Here is a 15,904-nt window from a genome sequence, read left to right on the forward strand (position 1 = left end):
CCAGTTTGTTGTGACTACTCATGCCACTGGAACAGAGCCTTACTGTGAAGACTGTGCATTGATCAGCGTACACTGATCTACACACATAAAACAAATTCACGCACAGGCGTCTTCCAAAAACCCAACCCAGGACGCAAGGGAGAAACATGCTAAGAGGAAGGCACACTGGGCAAACCCTCACTGTGATCAACTCCCACCCGGAAACCAATGTCCCCACTGTGGAAGGAAGTGTGGATCCAGAATTGGCCTCCACAGTCACTTACGGACTCATTGTTAAAACCGTGTTTATGGAAGACAATCTTGCTCGGCTACGAGTGATCGCCAAAGAAGAAGAAGCATGGGTGCTTATTGCCTCTCGGCCCTTGCACCTCCCAGCTTAGTTGTCAAACATTATTTCCAGCATTACATGGAACTGCCTTTCTCTCCCCTGACTGCCTCTCCTCTTTAATCTTTGTTTAAATTGCCTCTCTTTACAGCAAGCCCCACCACCCTTAACTCTGTTAATTTACTCTGTAATGCTGATCTAATAAGTACTACATAATATCATCGCACAGAATGCTACTATTAATACCTGCGCAAGCAGTCTGTGACTGGTGCTGCATTTGCAATTTCTAGCGCGTGCATCAGCCGCTGCTGATAGTTTGGCAGCGCCAGATTCATCCATTGACCTCAGCAGACATCCAGCACAATGGGCCTATAACCTCCTTTCTCCTTGGTGGGTAATTTGGCAGCCAGGAAAATTATGTTGCTACAGCAGAAAGTTAACGTCTAGGGAAGGGATTGTGGCACCAGTTCAAGCAGAAGCTGAAACAGTAGGAAACCAAGGAACGATGTTGCCGTGCCTTCTATGAGCTTCTCAGAAACTTGGAGCTGGGAAATAAGGTCCCTTGGAGCCCCGTGGTTTTGGAGACATCTTAACAGGGCTATGAAATCATAGTCAGAGAACTAAACACATCAAATGATCGGCTGGTTCATCCTGAAATAGGCTGCCTTCCAACCATACCTCAGCCAACCTTATCTTTCTTGCCCTGATCTGGTCACAGTGATCCATGCAACTGTCACCTCCAGGCTTGATTATTGTAACTCGCTCTATGCAGGGCTGCCCTTGAAGCTGCCCCAGAAACTCCAGCGGGTGCAGAATGCCACAGCGAGGCTCCTTACGGGGTTCTTGCTGTGGGATCACATTCATCCAGTGCTTTACCAACTGCACTGGCTTCCAGTGGAGTAAAGGGTCAGGTTTAAGGTGCTGGTTTTGACCTTTAAAGCCCTATGCAGCCTAGGACCCACGGACCTATGGGACTGCCTCTCCCGGTATGCCCCACAGAGGACCTTACGGCCCACAAATGACAACATCTTGGAGGTCCCAAGTCGCAAGGTGGTTAGATTGGTCTCAACTAGGGCCAGGGTCTTTTCAGTACTGGCCCCGACTTGGTGCAACGCTCTGTCACAAGAGACTAGAGCCCTGCGGGACTTGACATCTTTCCGCAGGGCCTGCAAGACAGAGCTGTTCCGCCTGGCCTTTGGTTTGGACTCAGTCTGACCCTTATGTTTTTTTCCTCCCCTTATGGCTTTGATCTATGGGCTACTATTAAAATGAGGCTGCATTTTAAATTATATTTTAACCTGTTATTTTAAATTGGGTTTTTTTAATTGTAATTTTACTTGTGTTAGCTGCCCTGAGCCCGGCTCTGGCTGGGGAGGGCGGGGTATAAATAAAAAATTATTATTATTATTATTATTATTATTATTATTATTATTATTATTATTTACTTTTAGCATTTCATGGCCTTTTGATACTAATTTTTACAACAATCCACTGCTGTACCAATGTATATATGAGACATGGGAAACGTCTGCCCGGGCTAAATGTGGACTTTCCACCCAGCCCTCACATTTCTCCCCAGAACACATCTCACACTGGACATGCTTCACATCTCTCTCGAGTGTTTTTGCCTGACTGTAATGTGTCCTTGAAATCTGATCATGCCTCTTGCTTGCCTGTATCTATAGAAACCAGCCCAAAGGTAAAATTTACATGTATAGTGTGGGGAGGGCCATGGCCTGAAGGACACAAAGGTAAAATTTACATGTATAGTGTGGGGAGGGCCATGGCCTGAAGGAACAAAATTCTGAAGAGGCGCAACAAGGCACCCCCATGCAGGTTGTGGGTTTCACGGGGATCCTTGTCCCACCTTGGCAAAAGTGGCAGAGCAACCCATTGGGGGACTGCCACCATCACCTAGGTGCATCCTGGCGGGCCAACCTGTCCTTGGCTCCCTTTCATTCCCTGCCTGCCTGCTGCTGGAGCCCAGCCTGGCCTCACTACCACGTCCCTGGTAGAGGCTGGCAATCACAGAGGCTCCGCACAGGCCAGGCAGAGGGTTCCATCTACCCTCCTCACGCTCCTGAAGGCACATTCCTGAGGCCAGGCCACCTTTCAGTCTCCAGGCTGGTCGGGGTCTCTTTGGCAGCACTGATAGCTAGCCTGCCCTGGGTGCCAGCAACCCATGCTATGTCACTGTGTCCACTCACTTTTTTTCCTCTGGTCCCACCCATCACCTGCATGTGGTCCTCAGCACACTGTCCAAAAGGGAACACAACTCTCGAGCTGGAAAAGGTCTCTCTCCGCTGTCTGCTGTATATGAACCTGCCAGCTGTAGAGGATCATCGGGGAATTGCTGCAGATCAGACTGATGTTCACAGGACAGCCACAGGTGCAAAAGTGGCCAACGCTCTCTCCAAACCTAACCCTCCAGCCATAATGCCATGTTGGCTCACTTATGAATCCTTTGAGTGCAGAGGTTGCTGCTGACCCTAATATTCAGATGATGCTGGTCTCTTTATGGAACTATCATGCACTTAACTCCATAGCTGCTAGTTATGATGTCGAGCCACAACAAACTATGGCAAGTTCTTAAAGAAATGGGAGTGCCTGATCACCTCATCTGTCTCCTGAGAAATCTCTATGTGCGACAAGAAACTACAGTTAGAACTGGATATGGAACAACTGATTGGTTCAAAATTGGGAAAGGAGTACGACAAGGCTGTATATTGTCTCCCTGCTTATTTAACTTATATGCAGAATTCATCATGAGAAAGGAGGGGCTGGATGAATCCCTAGCCGGAATTAAGATTGCCGGAAGAAATATCAACAACCTCAGATATGCAGAAGACACAACCTTGATGGCAGAAAGTGAGGAGGAATTAAAGAACCTTTTAATGAGGGTGAAAGAGGAGAGCGCAAAATATGGTCTGAAGCTCAACATCAAAAAAAGGAAGGTCATGGCCACTGGTCCCATCACCTCCTGGCAAATAGAAGGGGAAGAAATGGAGGCAGTGAGAGATTTTACTTTCTTGGGCTCCATGATCACTGCAGATGGTGACAGCAGCCACGAAATTAAAAGACGCCTGCTTCTTGGGAGAAAAGCAATGACAAATCTAGACAACATCTTAAAAAGCAGAGACATCACCTTGCCGACAAAGGTCCATATAGTTAAAGCTATGGTTTTCCCAGTAGTGATGTATGGAAGTGAGAGCTGGACCATAAAGAAGGTTGATCGCCGAAGAACTGATGTTTTTGAACTATGGTGCTGGAGGAGACTCTTGAGAGTCCCATGGATTGCAAGAAGAGCAAACCTATCCATTCTTAAGGAAATCAGCGCTGAGTGCTCACTGGACGGACAGATCCTGAAGCTGAGGCTCCAATACTTTGGCCACCTTATGAGAAGAGAAGACTCCCTGGAAAAGACCCTGATGCTGGGAAAGATGGAGGGCACAAGGAGAAGGGGACGACAGAGGATGAGATGGTTGGACAGTGTTCTCGAAGCCACCAGCATGAGTTTGACCAAACTGTGGGAGGCAGTGGAGGACAGGAGTACCTGGCGTGCTCTTGTCCATGAGGTCTCGAAGAGTCGGACACGACTCAATGACTAAACAACAACAACAACATGACGTCGAGACTACCGACAATTTGCAAATTCAGAAAGCATGACAGGCTACAGTCCTCAGATCATTTGCTTGAGAGCAGTGTGGTGCCATCCAGATGTGGTGTACTACGGCTCCCTCAATCTATTACCACTGGCTATGTTGGCTGGGGCTGATGAGAGTTGGGGTCGACAACATTTGGTGGGTGCGACATTGCCTACTCCTGCTCTGAAGCCCATCTTGCTGAAGCAAAAATATTAACTCAAGCAACCAGACAGTCTGCATGCACTTCTCAAATCCAGTCCTTAGAGTATACTCAAAGCATGTACTTGAATTTCTCAGAAAACAATTTCCAGGAAACCTTTTGGAAAATAACAAGTCCCTCCCTGGCCAAGTGGCTTCTCCCTTTTTTCCATTAACAAATTTTGGGCATGGATCACTTTTTAATACTGCGCAATCTCATTTTGATATCCTTAAAGGAAGCCATCAGCTTGGCACTCATTTCTCTTGGTTCTCCTCTCTCAACCAATTACTTCCTTCATCCAACAATATGGGCTAACAATGGAGTTTCTTTGCCTGAAATTTCTCAGAAGAGAATTTTTGTTGTAGTTGAGAAAACGGTTAAAATTTTCACCCCCATGTCAACAATATTTTGAAAAAAAACCCCCACTCCTAATTGTCCAACCCTTCCAAACAGAATTTGGGGAGGGAAATTGTGCTCAGGCCTAGAATTTGACCCCACCGGATTAATATCCACCTGCTGAAAAACTGCTGGATCTCAATTCATGAACTGCTTCACTTGCTCAAAGTTGTAACAGTTTGGTGTATCTCCTTTGCACCACAGACTAGCAACGCAAATACCTGAGCCTTTCCCCAGCCAGCTCCTCACTTCTACCATTTGATGCTGAGGTTTTCTTGATTCAGCTTGTAGTTCCCCCAACTTTAGTTTTTGAGTAATAACAAGCTCCATCTGCTGACTGCTGCAGCAATAACTTCAAGGTGCAAATAAGTGGGAGGAGCTTTGCGTGTGATTGGTTGACATAAAGTCTCCTTGTGCATCTGGAAGCAAAAGAAGTGACATGTAAAGCAGTACCAGGTGACTGGGTCTAGCTGCCATTTAAATCTCCCATCATGCCCTTGAGCAGCAGCACATTTCAGGAAGCTAAAATAGCAGCTAGTCTCAGGCATTATTCATAGCGCTGGGCCAGGTGGATTGTATAAAATAGGGGACCAAAAGGGCCTAGCAGCTGCCCAGGGATAGCAGGTGCTGGTACCAGCCCTTGCAGGGATCCGAGGGAAGCCTCTTCATGTGGCCCAGCTACAATGGTACCTTGCTTTTCGAACATTTTTTGGAAGCTGAACGTCCGATGCGGTTGTCTGCTATTGTTTCCAGGGCGCCTGCACCAACCAGAAGCTGCGTCCTGGTTTTCAAACATATTGGAAGTCAAACAGACGGAATGGATTAAGTTTGGCCCTTTTGTTTTTGCTATTTATTTTGCGGGTTTTTTTTTTTTAAAAAATAGGCTTTTCCGGTTGTTTTTGTGACTGTGTGGAACCCAGTTCACCTACTGATTGATTGTGTGATGGCAGAAATGGATAAAAGTCCCCCATCCAAACAATGACTATCATCAGAGCAGGTAAGGGGAAAAAATAATTTTAATTTTTATCATCTACAATACTGTCTTATTTATTATAGTATAGTACATTGATTATTGCTTTCATTTTATGGATCAATGGTCTCGTTAGATAGTAAATTTCATGTTAAATTACTCTTTTAGGGGTTGTTTTTAAAAGTCTGGAACGGATTAATCCATTTTGCATTACTTTCTATGGGAAAGCGCGCCTTGGTTTTGGAACGGACTTCTGGAGTGGATTAAGTTTGAGAACCAACGTACCGCTGTAGTAAGCCACAGCTAACAGCCCTTTGTGACAGACTACCAGGGATCAAATAGGATCCCTGCGTTCATTGCCTGCTTGACACTTTTGGAACAAGGCAGGGAATTGCCAAGCAACTGGCCGGCCAGAATTCTATGACTGCTGCTGGTCACAAGTTGTGCAGGCCTGATTTGACCCAGGCAGTCGTACCACCAACCAGCCTTGGTCAACTCCCTTCAGCTACAGCCAGCACATCTGGAGTGCAGCAGGATGACAAAGCTTGTGCCAGATGGAAGGCCAGTATCAGTCCCACCAATTAATATTATGCTAACGGAGCCACATAATGCAGCTCTGAAGACAACAAGTCCAGTATCATAGGTCTTCAAATTCTTCACCAGGGGCTACCATTAGCTCTTGATGAATGAACAACAATGGACACAGAAGGGCTGCACCACAGATTCATAGAATCATTATATTATTGTGTCCAGATCTTACTCAGAACATGTTGGAGTGGCTTTTATTTATTTTTTATTTGAATGTCTTATTGAAGACTGGCTTGTATTACGGCCAGCCTGAGTCATGGCCATCATTTATGGTGTCACTGGCTTGTCCAATATGAGCAGCAGGTGCACGATAAGCAAGTCCAGGGCAAGAGGAACAGAACGTACTCCCAACATTGTCCAGAAGGCAAATCCCAGCCATTCCATTTTCATCTAATTTCTCTGTGTGCTTTAACATGATTTCCAGACTCAGTCTCGGAGCCTATTGAATAGCCTGGGGGCAAAGCACTGTAGAAAGTATCTCATCTCGATCTTTCCCCCCTGTATATAAACACACATACACACACACACACACACCACTTCCCAGTGTTCGGTGCCAGTCTGCCGTACCTAGAAATGGAGGTTCTCCTTGTCAAAGGCTGAAATCCTGCACACAGTGAAAGATGGGGCAACGTCTTCTCTCATTCCAGAAACTGGAGTTACCCAGAAATTGGGAATATCTCTTGACATTTCCCATTCCCTTATATAAGGTGGGGTGGGAATAAGTCACAGCACTTGACAACAGTGCAACCTGCCCCCATCTCTCTCACACACACACAATGAAATACACAATTATTCCCTACATGGATGCAAAAACTCCTCATAATAACGTGTGCGCGTGTGTGTTTTGCTAAGTAGTTCTGTTTTCCAGCACAAGTTCAGAAAGGTCTGAAACAGGGCCAGGACTCACTGGGGCTCAGTCTCAGGATCTGTTTCCAACCTGCCCCTCAACTTGTGCCTTTAGCAGCAGCTTGATTGGCAGCAATTAGGAGGAAGCAATGTTCGTCTGCACTATTACACGAAAAAGCTTTGCCAGCTGATTTCTGCAGATCAATCCTCAGCTAAAAGCACAGGAGCAGGTTCTCTCTGGCCAATTGGCAACCCTACCTGGAACATGTTTTTGCCGGCTCAGTGAATAACTACAGCCAGCACCCCCACGCTCAGGATGAAAGGGGGGGGGGCTTTCAAGGCAGATGGCTTTCAGGAAGAGTTGAGGTCCAATGACTGACTCCCTTGTTAGAGAATCGGAACAGTGTCCAGAGATTGCAGATACTCCGAACTCCAAGCACCTTAAATGAATTTTGTATAACTGTATCAAGGCACTGATATTGTATTCATTCAAAAACATTTATAACTTACTCTTGGGTTTTTAAAAAGTGTTTTGTTTGCTTTTTTAGATACTGTTCAGCTTGGGAATTAGACTTATAAGTTAAGATAATACATTAAAGAAAGTGAATAGCATATACAGTGGTACCTCAGGTTACATACGCTTCAGGTTACAGACTCCACTAACCAGAAATATTACCTCAGGTTAAGAACTTTGCTTCAGGATGAGAACAGAAATCGTGCTCCGGCGGCGCGGCAGCAGCAGCAGGAGGCCCCATTAGCTAAAGTGGTGCTTCAGGTTAAGAACAGTTTCAGATTAAGAACGGACCTCCGGAATGAATTAAGTACTTAACCCGAGGTACCACTGTATTTGTGTTATTTTGTGGAAATAGCTGCTGCTTTAAAACAAAACAAAACCCAACTTCAATTCTTCCATGTTCACTAACTTCAAACCTACTGCAAAGCCAAACTGGAAACAGGCAGAAGAAACGAAGTGTACTCTGTGTCTAATTTAATTTCACTGCTGGTGGCTTTGAGGTTGCTGCTCTTACTCACCAGGCAGTGATACAAGGACAGAGCATTAAATCAATCTCTTGGGAAGGAACAACTTGCAAAGTAACTAAGAATCTTAGACTTCTACAGAGTATCCTTGTTCCCTTCTCCTTTTGACAAGAACTGTCGTTAAATATTTACATTTGAATGTAATCTCATATAGCTATTTAGCTATAGGTGAAGAAGAGTAATGTGCCAAGCAGAATAATTTTTAGCAAGGAAGATTATGTAGCTCTGATGCTTAATTTAGGGATTGATTAGTCACTGGTTATGACATGCTATACAAGCTTAACGGAGTATTTCCTCTGTTAAAATCAAACAATGTACATTTCAAATTAATATATTGTGACACTGAACAGTGAGGTGGGCAGGGTGGGCATGTTTGGTTGTTCACTTGTAATTATATAAAGAATCCTTAGGCTTGCCACACCCGTCTCCAACCTTTCAGAAGCTGGACTACAACTCCCATCATCCTTTACCATTGGCTATGTTGCCTGTGGATGATGGGAATTGGAGTCCAATGACATTTGGAGGGTGAACCAGCTTGGGAAATACTGGTTCACCATAACAAATCTACTCCTAAAGTGCACAGCAAACTACAGTACAGATTAAATGCATGTAAAAATCTACAAGAATAAAGACCTGAACACCTAAGCAAAATATAGATTCCATACTGAAATAAAATGAATTTTTAATTACTATGTTGAGAGGTAGTAATGATACTATTCACCCTCTACTGAGGTTCTATTAGCGTATCAACTCCAGACCATTACATGGATGTAAATCCCATTGCCTTCAACATAATCTACTTCATATTTGTTTGAGAATGTGGATTTAAGCCACCTTAGGCAGACCTGTGGGAAAATACGGTCTCCTGGAATAGGCAGGACTTATGCAATGTTCCATGCAATGTTTACTTTCAGGTACAAGCTATACAAAACATCCACCACCTTTCAATTAAAGTTTTTGATGTAGCCCTTATGGTAACATTCAGTCTCAGCAAAATGCATAAAAGTTTGGTCTCTAACAACACGGATTGCACCCTCAAAATCAATGGGACTCAGTCTGTTCAAGCAGTCTGGAATCTTCCTTGGATTTTGAATTAGGGTTGCAATTTAGCTTGAAACGTTCTCTCCCTGTGAATTAAGGAGCATTGTTGAATTACACACTGCCTTAACTTGCCTTTGGTGTATAAAAGCCATCTTACAAATCAACTTTTCCCGCAACTATTTCAGTGGCTTCCTGGATGTATAAAGAAGATGCTATATGTTTGGCTGAATTGAAAAAGGACAGAAAATCCCAATTGCGAAAAGGCCACAGCAGCTGACCCCCCCCCCCCAACCTGAAGTTGACAACCCTAAAGGGGCATTTGGAAGAACAGCATCTACATTTTCCCAGAGAATCTTCTATCTTCTTGACACCAGTTGGCTACCCTGCCAAGCACCTTAGACTAGCTGCCAGGTTTTCACTCCGACTTCTCTGCATGCAGAGAAATAAATTGCCCAGTGATGGGTTGTAAAGGGAGATCCCTGATTTGTATTCTCATTAGTGAATTAAGGAAGGAGAGATCAATCTTCTTACCTTGAACTGACAGACGCAAGTCACGGTGTCTCCAATTCTTAAGCACTCTCCGTCAAATTTACAGGTATTGGTGTCGCAGAGAAAGAGATCGTTTTCTCTGTCATCATAACCTCAAACGCAAAGAGAAAAATGCTGTCAGCCTTGGGTCTGGCAAGGAATATCAGGCAGGGGCAGTTGCTTTTCTATGTATGTGGCACACCTAACATTGTTGATGAAGCAATGTGCAATCTAGAAAGGTTGTCTTCTCATCCTCGCTTTCCCTTCCTCTTGCCCGTTTCCAGGGGAGTTTGCAGTCCCTGTTAATCCCCCAGCTCCTCCTTGCCGCCTTCTATGAAAGTAGTTTCCATTTCCACAAAAACCAAGCATTTGGCTGCAAAACAACATGATTCTGCACCCCTCCCCATTAACTCTTCTGGTCCAAAGTCTTAGAATGGGCATTTCTCCAGGCAGTGACATAACAAAGCCCCCTAATAATAAAGATAAACAGGCTATGTGCTTTTTGTGATAGGCTGTCTGATTCCAATGAAGATTGATCACCTCCAGGTTAATAGGAGGGGTGCCAGCTTCTCGACAGAGCTGCTGAAAGGAGACCCAGCTCCTTTCCTCCAGTTTTGACAGGCAGGCTAACAAATCTGGCTGGAGATTCAGCTCATGAATGCCAGCTCAGATTTCAGACCTCAGCTAGTTGCCATCCTACTCGGAAAGTGTGTAGCAAGGTATGAAGCCAAACAGCCATATTTGGCTCCAAAGTCGTCAAGATTGTGTTCTATTGATTTTATTAACATCTCTGTGTTCCTAGCCATGTCCTGGTTCTGCAGTAAAAATGGAAATACCACCCATAGGGCAAAAGTGACTTATTGACCCTAATGATTACACACACACACACACACACACACGTACACACACAGAGAGAGAGAGAGAGAGAGAGAGAGAGAGAGAGAGAGAGAGAGAACTGAACTATGGCATTCTAGTTATACACCCAAAGTAATCCTGGGGTAATTAAAAATAAATAAATTAGAGAGCCACAGTGCTGGGCTAAATAATGCTGTTTTTGCTGCAGGGGTTAGGGTAACTTGAGAGATGGTAAAGTACTGGGCTTCCCATAGTTTGTGAAATCAGATTTGAGTTATAAGATAGAAGTAAAATGCTCTGTTATCCATCCAGCATATATGCTGAGAGGAAATGTAGGTGTTTTGTTTAAGATACAAAGTTACACAGCATTTTCAGTGAAGGGCAAACTGCATCAAAACCCTACTAGTGTGTTTAGAAATGTCTCTGTGTGCAGCTGCAGATAGACATCTATAGCTGTATGCACAATGTTTATTTTTCTCTCTCTGTGTGTTTTTTATTAAAAAAAATCTGGAGATGCAGCCTGCAAAAGAAGGTACTCCCAGAAGCATTTGCAAACCAGGATTGTGTGGGAAGCACTGTACAAATGGTAAACACACTCCAGACAGAACTACAATTAACCTATTGAGGATGAGTCTGGTCATAGGAAAAGACAACGGATGGAGAGAGGGGAGGTAACTCCCCAGTTTCTTCCTTATTCAATTAGTACATTTTACTTGAACTGTGTCTGGCAAACCACTTTAAGCAGGGCTGAAGCTGTCTAGAGAAACAAGGAAAAGGCAAGTCTGTTTCATGACAGAAAGAAGAGGAAAGAGCCTCAGGAGCCGATTCAAGATTATCTTGCTTTGTGTGCTGTGTGAATTTGGGAGTAAACACTTGCTCTAAGTTCCCTTCAAGAACAACAGGATTCCTTTTTTAAAAAGCTAAGAGGGGGGAAAGCAGAGAGATAAAAGGTTTCAGGCAACCCCAATCTCTGGTTTTTAAAAATAATATATACAGCATAGTCTTAAAAGCTTTAAGGCAGGTGGGGGTGGAATAGCTTTCCAGATTAGCAAATTTGCTGGTTCTCCGAAAGGAGATCTAACCCAGCCTGCAAGATCCTATGACCTCTCAGAGAATCACAACTTGATTTATAGCATCTTCCCCGTCTCTCTCCTGCTCCAACTTTTAACACTTCTAAAAAAAACAATAAAAGATCCACCCTTGGCGAGTTACCCGATTGCGTCCAGACTGTGCAAGTCTGCAGAGATGATAATCAAAAGCCCATTTGAAGCAGAGGCAATTAAAAAGGTGGCGAAACAAGTAGAGAAAGATCTAGAGATACTTTCCTGACCAGCCATTCTATTCCTTTCGCCTCAAATCCGACCTGTAATTTCCAGACAGCTGCGCGATGTGCCAGAGAGGTTTGGAGAGACTGCTCAACCCCACCCCTCCGATATCTTTTTAGAAGATGCTTTCGTTTAGACACGGATGGGCATTGCTGTACATTTCTCTTTTTCCCCCCACCCCCGCTCCCGCTCCGCAAGCTTACCAGAGCAATTCCAGCCGGTAGGCGTTTGGCAGTCACTTAAGGAGGTAGGGAAAGCTGCAAGTTTCACCGGTCGGGCTACGATGAGAAACAACACCGGCAGCAGCAACCAGGTAAAGCATTCGCAAAGTGTCCAGCCGCTGCTCCACTGCCGAGGTGGGGAAGATTCCCACAACACCATGACTTCGTAACTCAACTCCGCAGCCGCAGCAAGAGGGAACAACAGCGTCCCCCAAAAAGCGAATGGCTCTCTCGGGCTGACGGGAGGATCCTTAGCATCCCGGGGGCCCCAGCCAACAGCAGGTTAGGAAGAGGCACCCAAGTCCTGGCATGATGATGATGGCGAGGATGGTGATGGTGATCCTGAGAGTTTCAGCAGAGATATCCAGGGGCCTGGCCCAGCCCGGGGAACGGCATGAGCAGGGATGGTCAGGAAGGAAGAAGAAGAAGAAGAGGAGGAGGAAGAGGAGGAAGAGGAGGAGGACCGGGAGGCTGGAGCAGCCGCTGCCATAAAGGGGTCGGGCTGGGCTGGGCTTGGGGGAAAAGAGAGTCAAGGCACCTCGCAGCTCCGCAGCCGCTGCCTCCTCTCCTGCTCTGCCGCCCGCATCCCTCTGGCGTTGGGAAAGCAGCAGGTCCCCTCAGCCCGCCGGGGTCACGTGGCGCAGGCAGCGCGGGCCGTGATTGGACGAGCGGGATGCAGGTCCCTGCGAGGGAGGAGGAGGAGGAGGCGGCGGCAGCTGGAGCGAGAGATGCTGATGCTGCGCCCGCTCCGCGCTCGGCAAGGCGAGGCGCACCGGGGAGGCTCTCAGGCGGCGGCGGCAGCAGCAGCAGCAGCAGCACCCAGCCCCACCCTGGGAGCTGGCTGACTGAGGGACCATCCAGCAGGCAGAGCAAAGAGGAGGAGGAGGAGGGAGAAGCGGCTCCCGGAGGAGGATGGATTGGCAGGGTGGGGGGGCAAAAGAAGGGCGGCAGCAGCTGCACCTTGCCAGGTAAAACAGCCGCCCCCGTCCGTCACCTGGCGGAAAAAATCCCGGCCGGATCTGCAGCGAGGAGCGTCGGGCGCGCTGTCGAGCCGCGGGCGCTTCCCCCGCTGCTGCACTGGCGAGGGGAGTGACTGAGAAAAGGCACGCACTCCTTGCACTCAGCCCCAGTCACCAGGCATGGGAAGTTGGCTGCGGTCAGCACGCATGTGCAAGCGCCGTTGGCGAGTGTGTGTGTGTGCGTGCGCGCGTGTGTGGGTTGCATTGACCGCTGCATGTCTCCAAAGTGGCCCCGTCGGCGTGCATGCTCGCTCCCTGATCCACCTGTGGGCTGTTGTTGTCTAAAGGACTCGGAGCGCCGAGGCGAGTGCCCGGCTTGGAGCACCTCGCAGGAAAGCCTCGTATCCCCCACGGAGGGGTGGGTCCCACGCGTGGGGGATGTTCCCCTTGCGCGGTCCCCACGGGTGGACTGCTCCCGCCACCAGATTGGCCACTGCTCTCGCTCCGGTCGGCTGCTTCTACGTGGCCACCCGCAGTGCCTCCTCGCAAGATTTCAAAGTTCCTAGTCGCGGTCTAAAGGGTATGTTGCGCTCCCCCCCCCCCATGCAGGGGAGGGGGAAGGAGGGAGCAGAAAGAATAAAGTGGCTGTCACGCGAGAAACCGCAGATCGGATGCGAAAAGGGACAAATGGACCAGAAGGCAGAATTCCAAAGGTGGTGACATCCAGCGCGCTCTCGGAGGCGGGACTCCCCTTCCGGGAGAGCTGGTGCGGGCGCGATTCCCCGCTTGACTCCCGCAGAGGCAGCGCTCAAGGGCCGTCCTTGGAGCTAGCCATAGGGACCGAGGTCCCTTCGGTCCCCCCAATAAAATATTTGAGGGGGCTGCCCTCCCCCCCCCGAAGTTGATGGACATTGCCATTCAAATGATGTCCGTGTGCTGCGTCTGGTGATCGATTACGTGAGCTCCCCAATATTTTATTTAAGTTGGCACTCCTGGACTAGTAACTGTCAGGTGATGGCTTCATTCAGGAGGGTCTCGGGGTGGGGTGGGGGGCGAGGGAGATGAGGGGATCCCTAAGTTTGCCACCACCATCAGGGCCACTTGGACATATATATTAAAGAAGAGATTCCCTTGCCTTCTCCTTTCCGCCTTCCGAACTCCTCACACACCCAGCGCAGGCCCAAAGTCCAGTGTTTTGACTGTGGGTGCGTGCATGCTTGTTTAGTTATTTTTTAAATCTCTTGTTTTGTCTGGCTTTTGTCTTAACGGCGCCCTTCCGTCATCCAGTCGCTCCCCTCACCCCCCTCCCCAGTAACCAGAGAAGGGAGGCGAGGACCCTGTCTTTCTGAAGCCAGGAGAAAGAATTCATATGGATTTCTTCAACCTTTCTCCGCTCCCTCTCCGTGGAAAGACTCACTCTCCGTGCCTCTCCGTGGATGAGGAGCTAAGCTCTCCACCCGCACCCACCAGCTCTAAGTGACCCGTCTCTCTCTCTCTCTCTCTCTCTCTCTCTCTCTCTCTCTCTCTCTCTCTCTCTCGTATGCCGGAAAGCTGGGATCGGTCTCATCCAGGTAAGGATTGCGCTACCCCCCTCCCAACTCCCACCTCCACCCAGCCCCCACAATGTCCCGCCCACTCTTCACACTCTTGTTCTCCTTTCTCCACAAAGACTCCATTTTTGACGCGCGCCCCCCGCGCAAACCCTCCCTGTAACCCAACCTAGCAGAGATCAATTTGCCCAGACGGCATCAAAGAAATCGTTTGCTAGACAACAGCAGCTTAATGCATTTCTAGGAGGAAGGGAGATGCCCATTAAAAAGAGCGAAGGGGAACTGTCATCTAATATCCAAGGAAGAAAGGAAGGAAGGAAGGAAGAGATCGCGCCTTGAACCCGAGTTCTGTAACAGCAGAAGAACGCTCGCGGCTTAGCTAACGATTTTGCAACCTTCGAACTTGCAAGGCGCGCCAGACTTTCCTTTCTTTCAAAGGAGCCAGGGAGGCAGGCTGAGCAGCTTCGTATGAAAAAGAACCCACTGCAGCAGAAAAAGAGTGCATATGATACAATTTCGATGATAAAGATGAACTTGGCGAAGCTTCTGCTTCCAAAACATTGAAGGGTCTTGGGAGATGACCACGTATCTTCGCAATAATATTTAACCACTATCCAAGGGAATCCGAAATAAATGCACAAGAATCGCGCAGCCCCTCCTGCAAAACACACGCACCAACTTCAGCAGATTGAATGGCTGTGAAGGATTAAGAAGTGCAAGTACATCCCGTCAAAATCCCCTCCCCCTTTTTTCGCATCTGAATTATTGAACTGCACAAAACATGCCCCCCCTCTGCAAACGTTTGGGGTTTTTCCCTTTTCTCTCTTTCTGTGGCTTCATTTGTACAGACTATAGCAGTAGCCACCGAGGAGCAGACCCACAAAACTCCACCATGTGGCAGGAGAACATCATCAGTCACTGGATATTGCATTATGGAAGAAGCAGTTAAATAAATAAATGGCTCCTAAATGAATTCCTAGAGTCAGACGCTGTCAGCAAGGGGAGAGCTGGAGAGACCGGAGTGAGTTGCTCGCAGGATCACTTAAGGGTTTTATGAGTCAGAGGAATTTAAAAGGCGAGCAGAGTGTTTCTAATTATTTTGTTTGTTTTTAAATGATTGTTGGGTTTTGAGAACATAACCAGAAGTAAATACTTGGGAATATTTTTTTTATATATTCAGGTACCATCAGGAGGGAAGGAAAACGTCTTCTCTAAGACCCAGGGAGAGTAACTAACAACACTTCAAGCTTGTTAAAAAGCTTGGTGCTGTGTATAATGTGGAACTGGGGCTGGAGAGGTTGCGGTGCTCACTAGGTGACTGGGGCTAAGCTACCTTTTTTACCTTATCTCTGTGGGATGTAAAAATGTATTGCAGTCAAATACAGTGGTACCTTGGTTTACAACCATAATCTGTTCCGG

General features: G+C 47.2%; 1 protein-coding gene and 1 long non-coding RNA gene across 2 annotated transcripts in view; one reads left to right on the forward strand and one right to left on the reverse strand.

Annotated features, from left to right (window-relative positions):
- The window catches only part of LOC309539680 (tomoregulin-2-like), a gene marked incomplete at its 3' end in the record, with an annotated part of 38,252 nt that extends 25,173 nt beyond the window's left edge, over positions 1-13,079 (reverse strand). Inside the window, exons 1-2 of the mRNA XM_082236032.1 lie at positions 11,959-13,079; positions 9,579-9,688 (exon numbers count right to left, since the gene is read on the reverse strand). Coding sequence (XP_082092158.1) covers positions 9,579-9,688; positions 11,959-12,136 — 288 coding nt within the window. The 5' untranslated portion in view covers positions 12,137-13,079. The remainder of the gene's footprint in view (positions 1-9,578; positions 9,689-11,958) is intronic.
- A 1,319-nt stretch (positions 13,080-14,398) lies between these two features.
- Positions 14,399-15,593, forward strand: LOC309527744. The gene is made up of 2 exons (XR_014217329.1): positions 14,399-14,506; positions 14,605-15,593. It is a non-coding gene; the product is annotated as an uncharacterized lncRNA (long non-coding RNA).
- The last annotated feature ends 311 nt before the right edge of the window (positions 15,594-15,904 follow it).

This window comes from Podarcis vaucheri, assembly GCF_965113315.1.
Source record: "Podarcis vaucheri genome assembly, chromosome: 1".
Classification (NCBI taxonomy): domain Eukaryota; kingdom Metazoa; phylum Chordata; class Lepidosauria; order Squamata; family Lacertidae; genus Podarcis; species Podarcis vaucheri.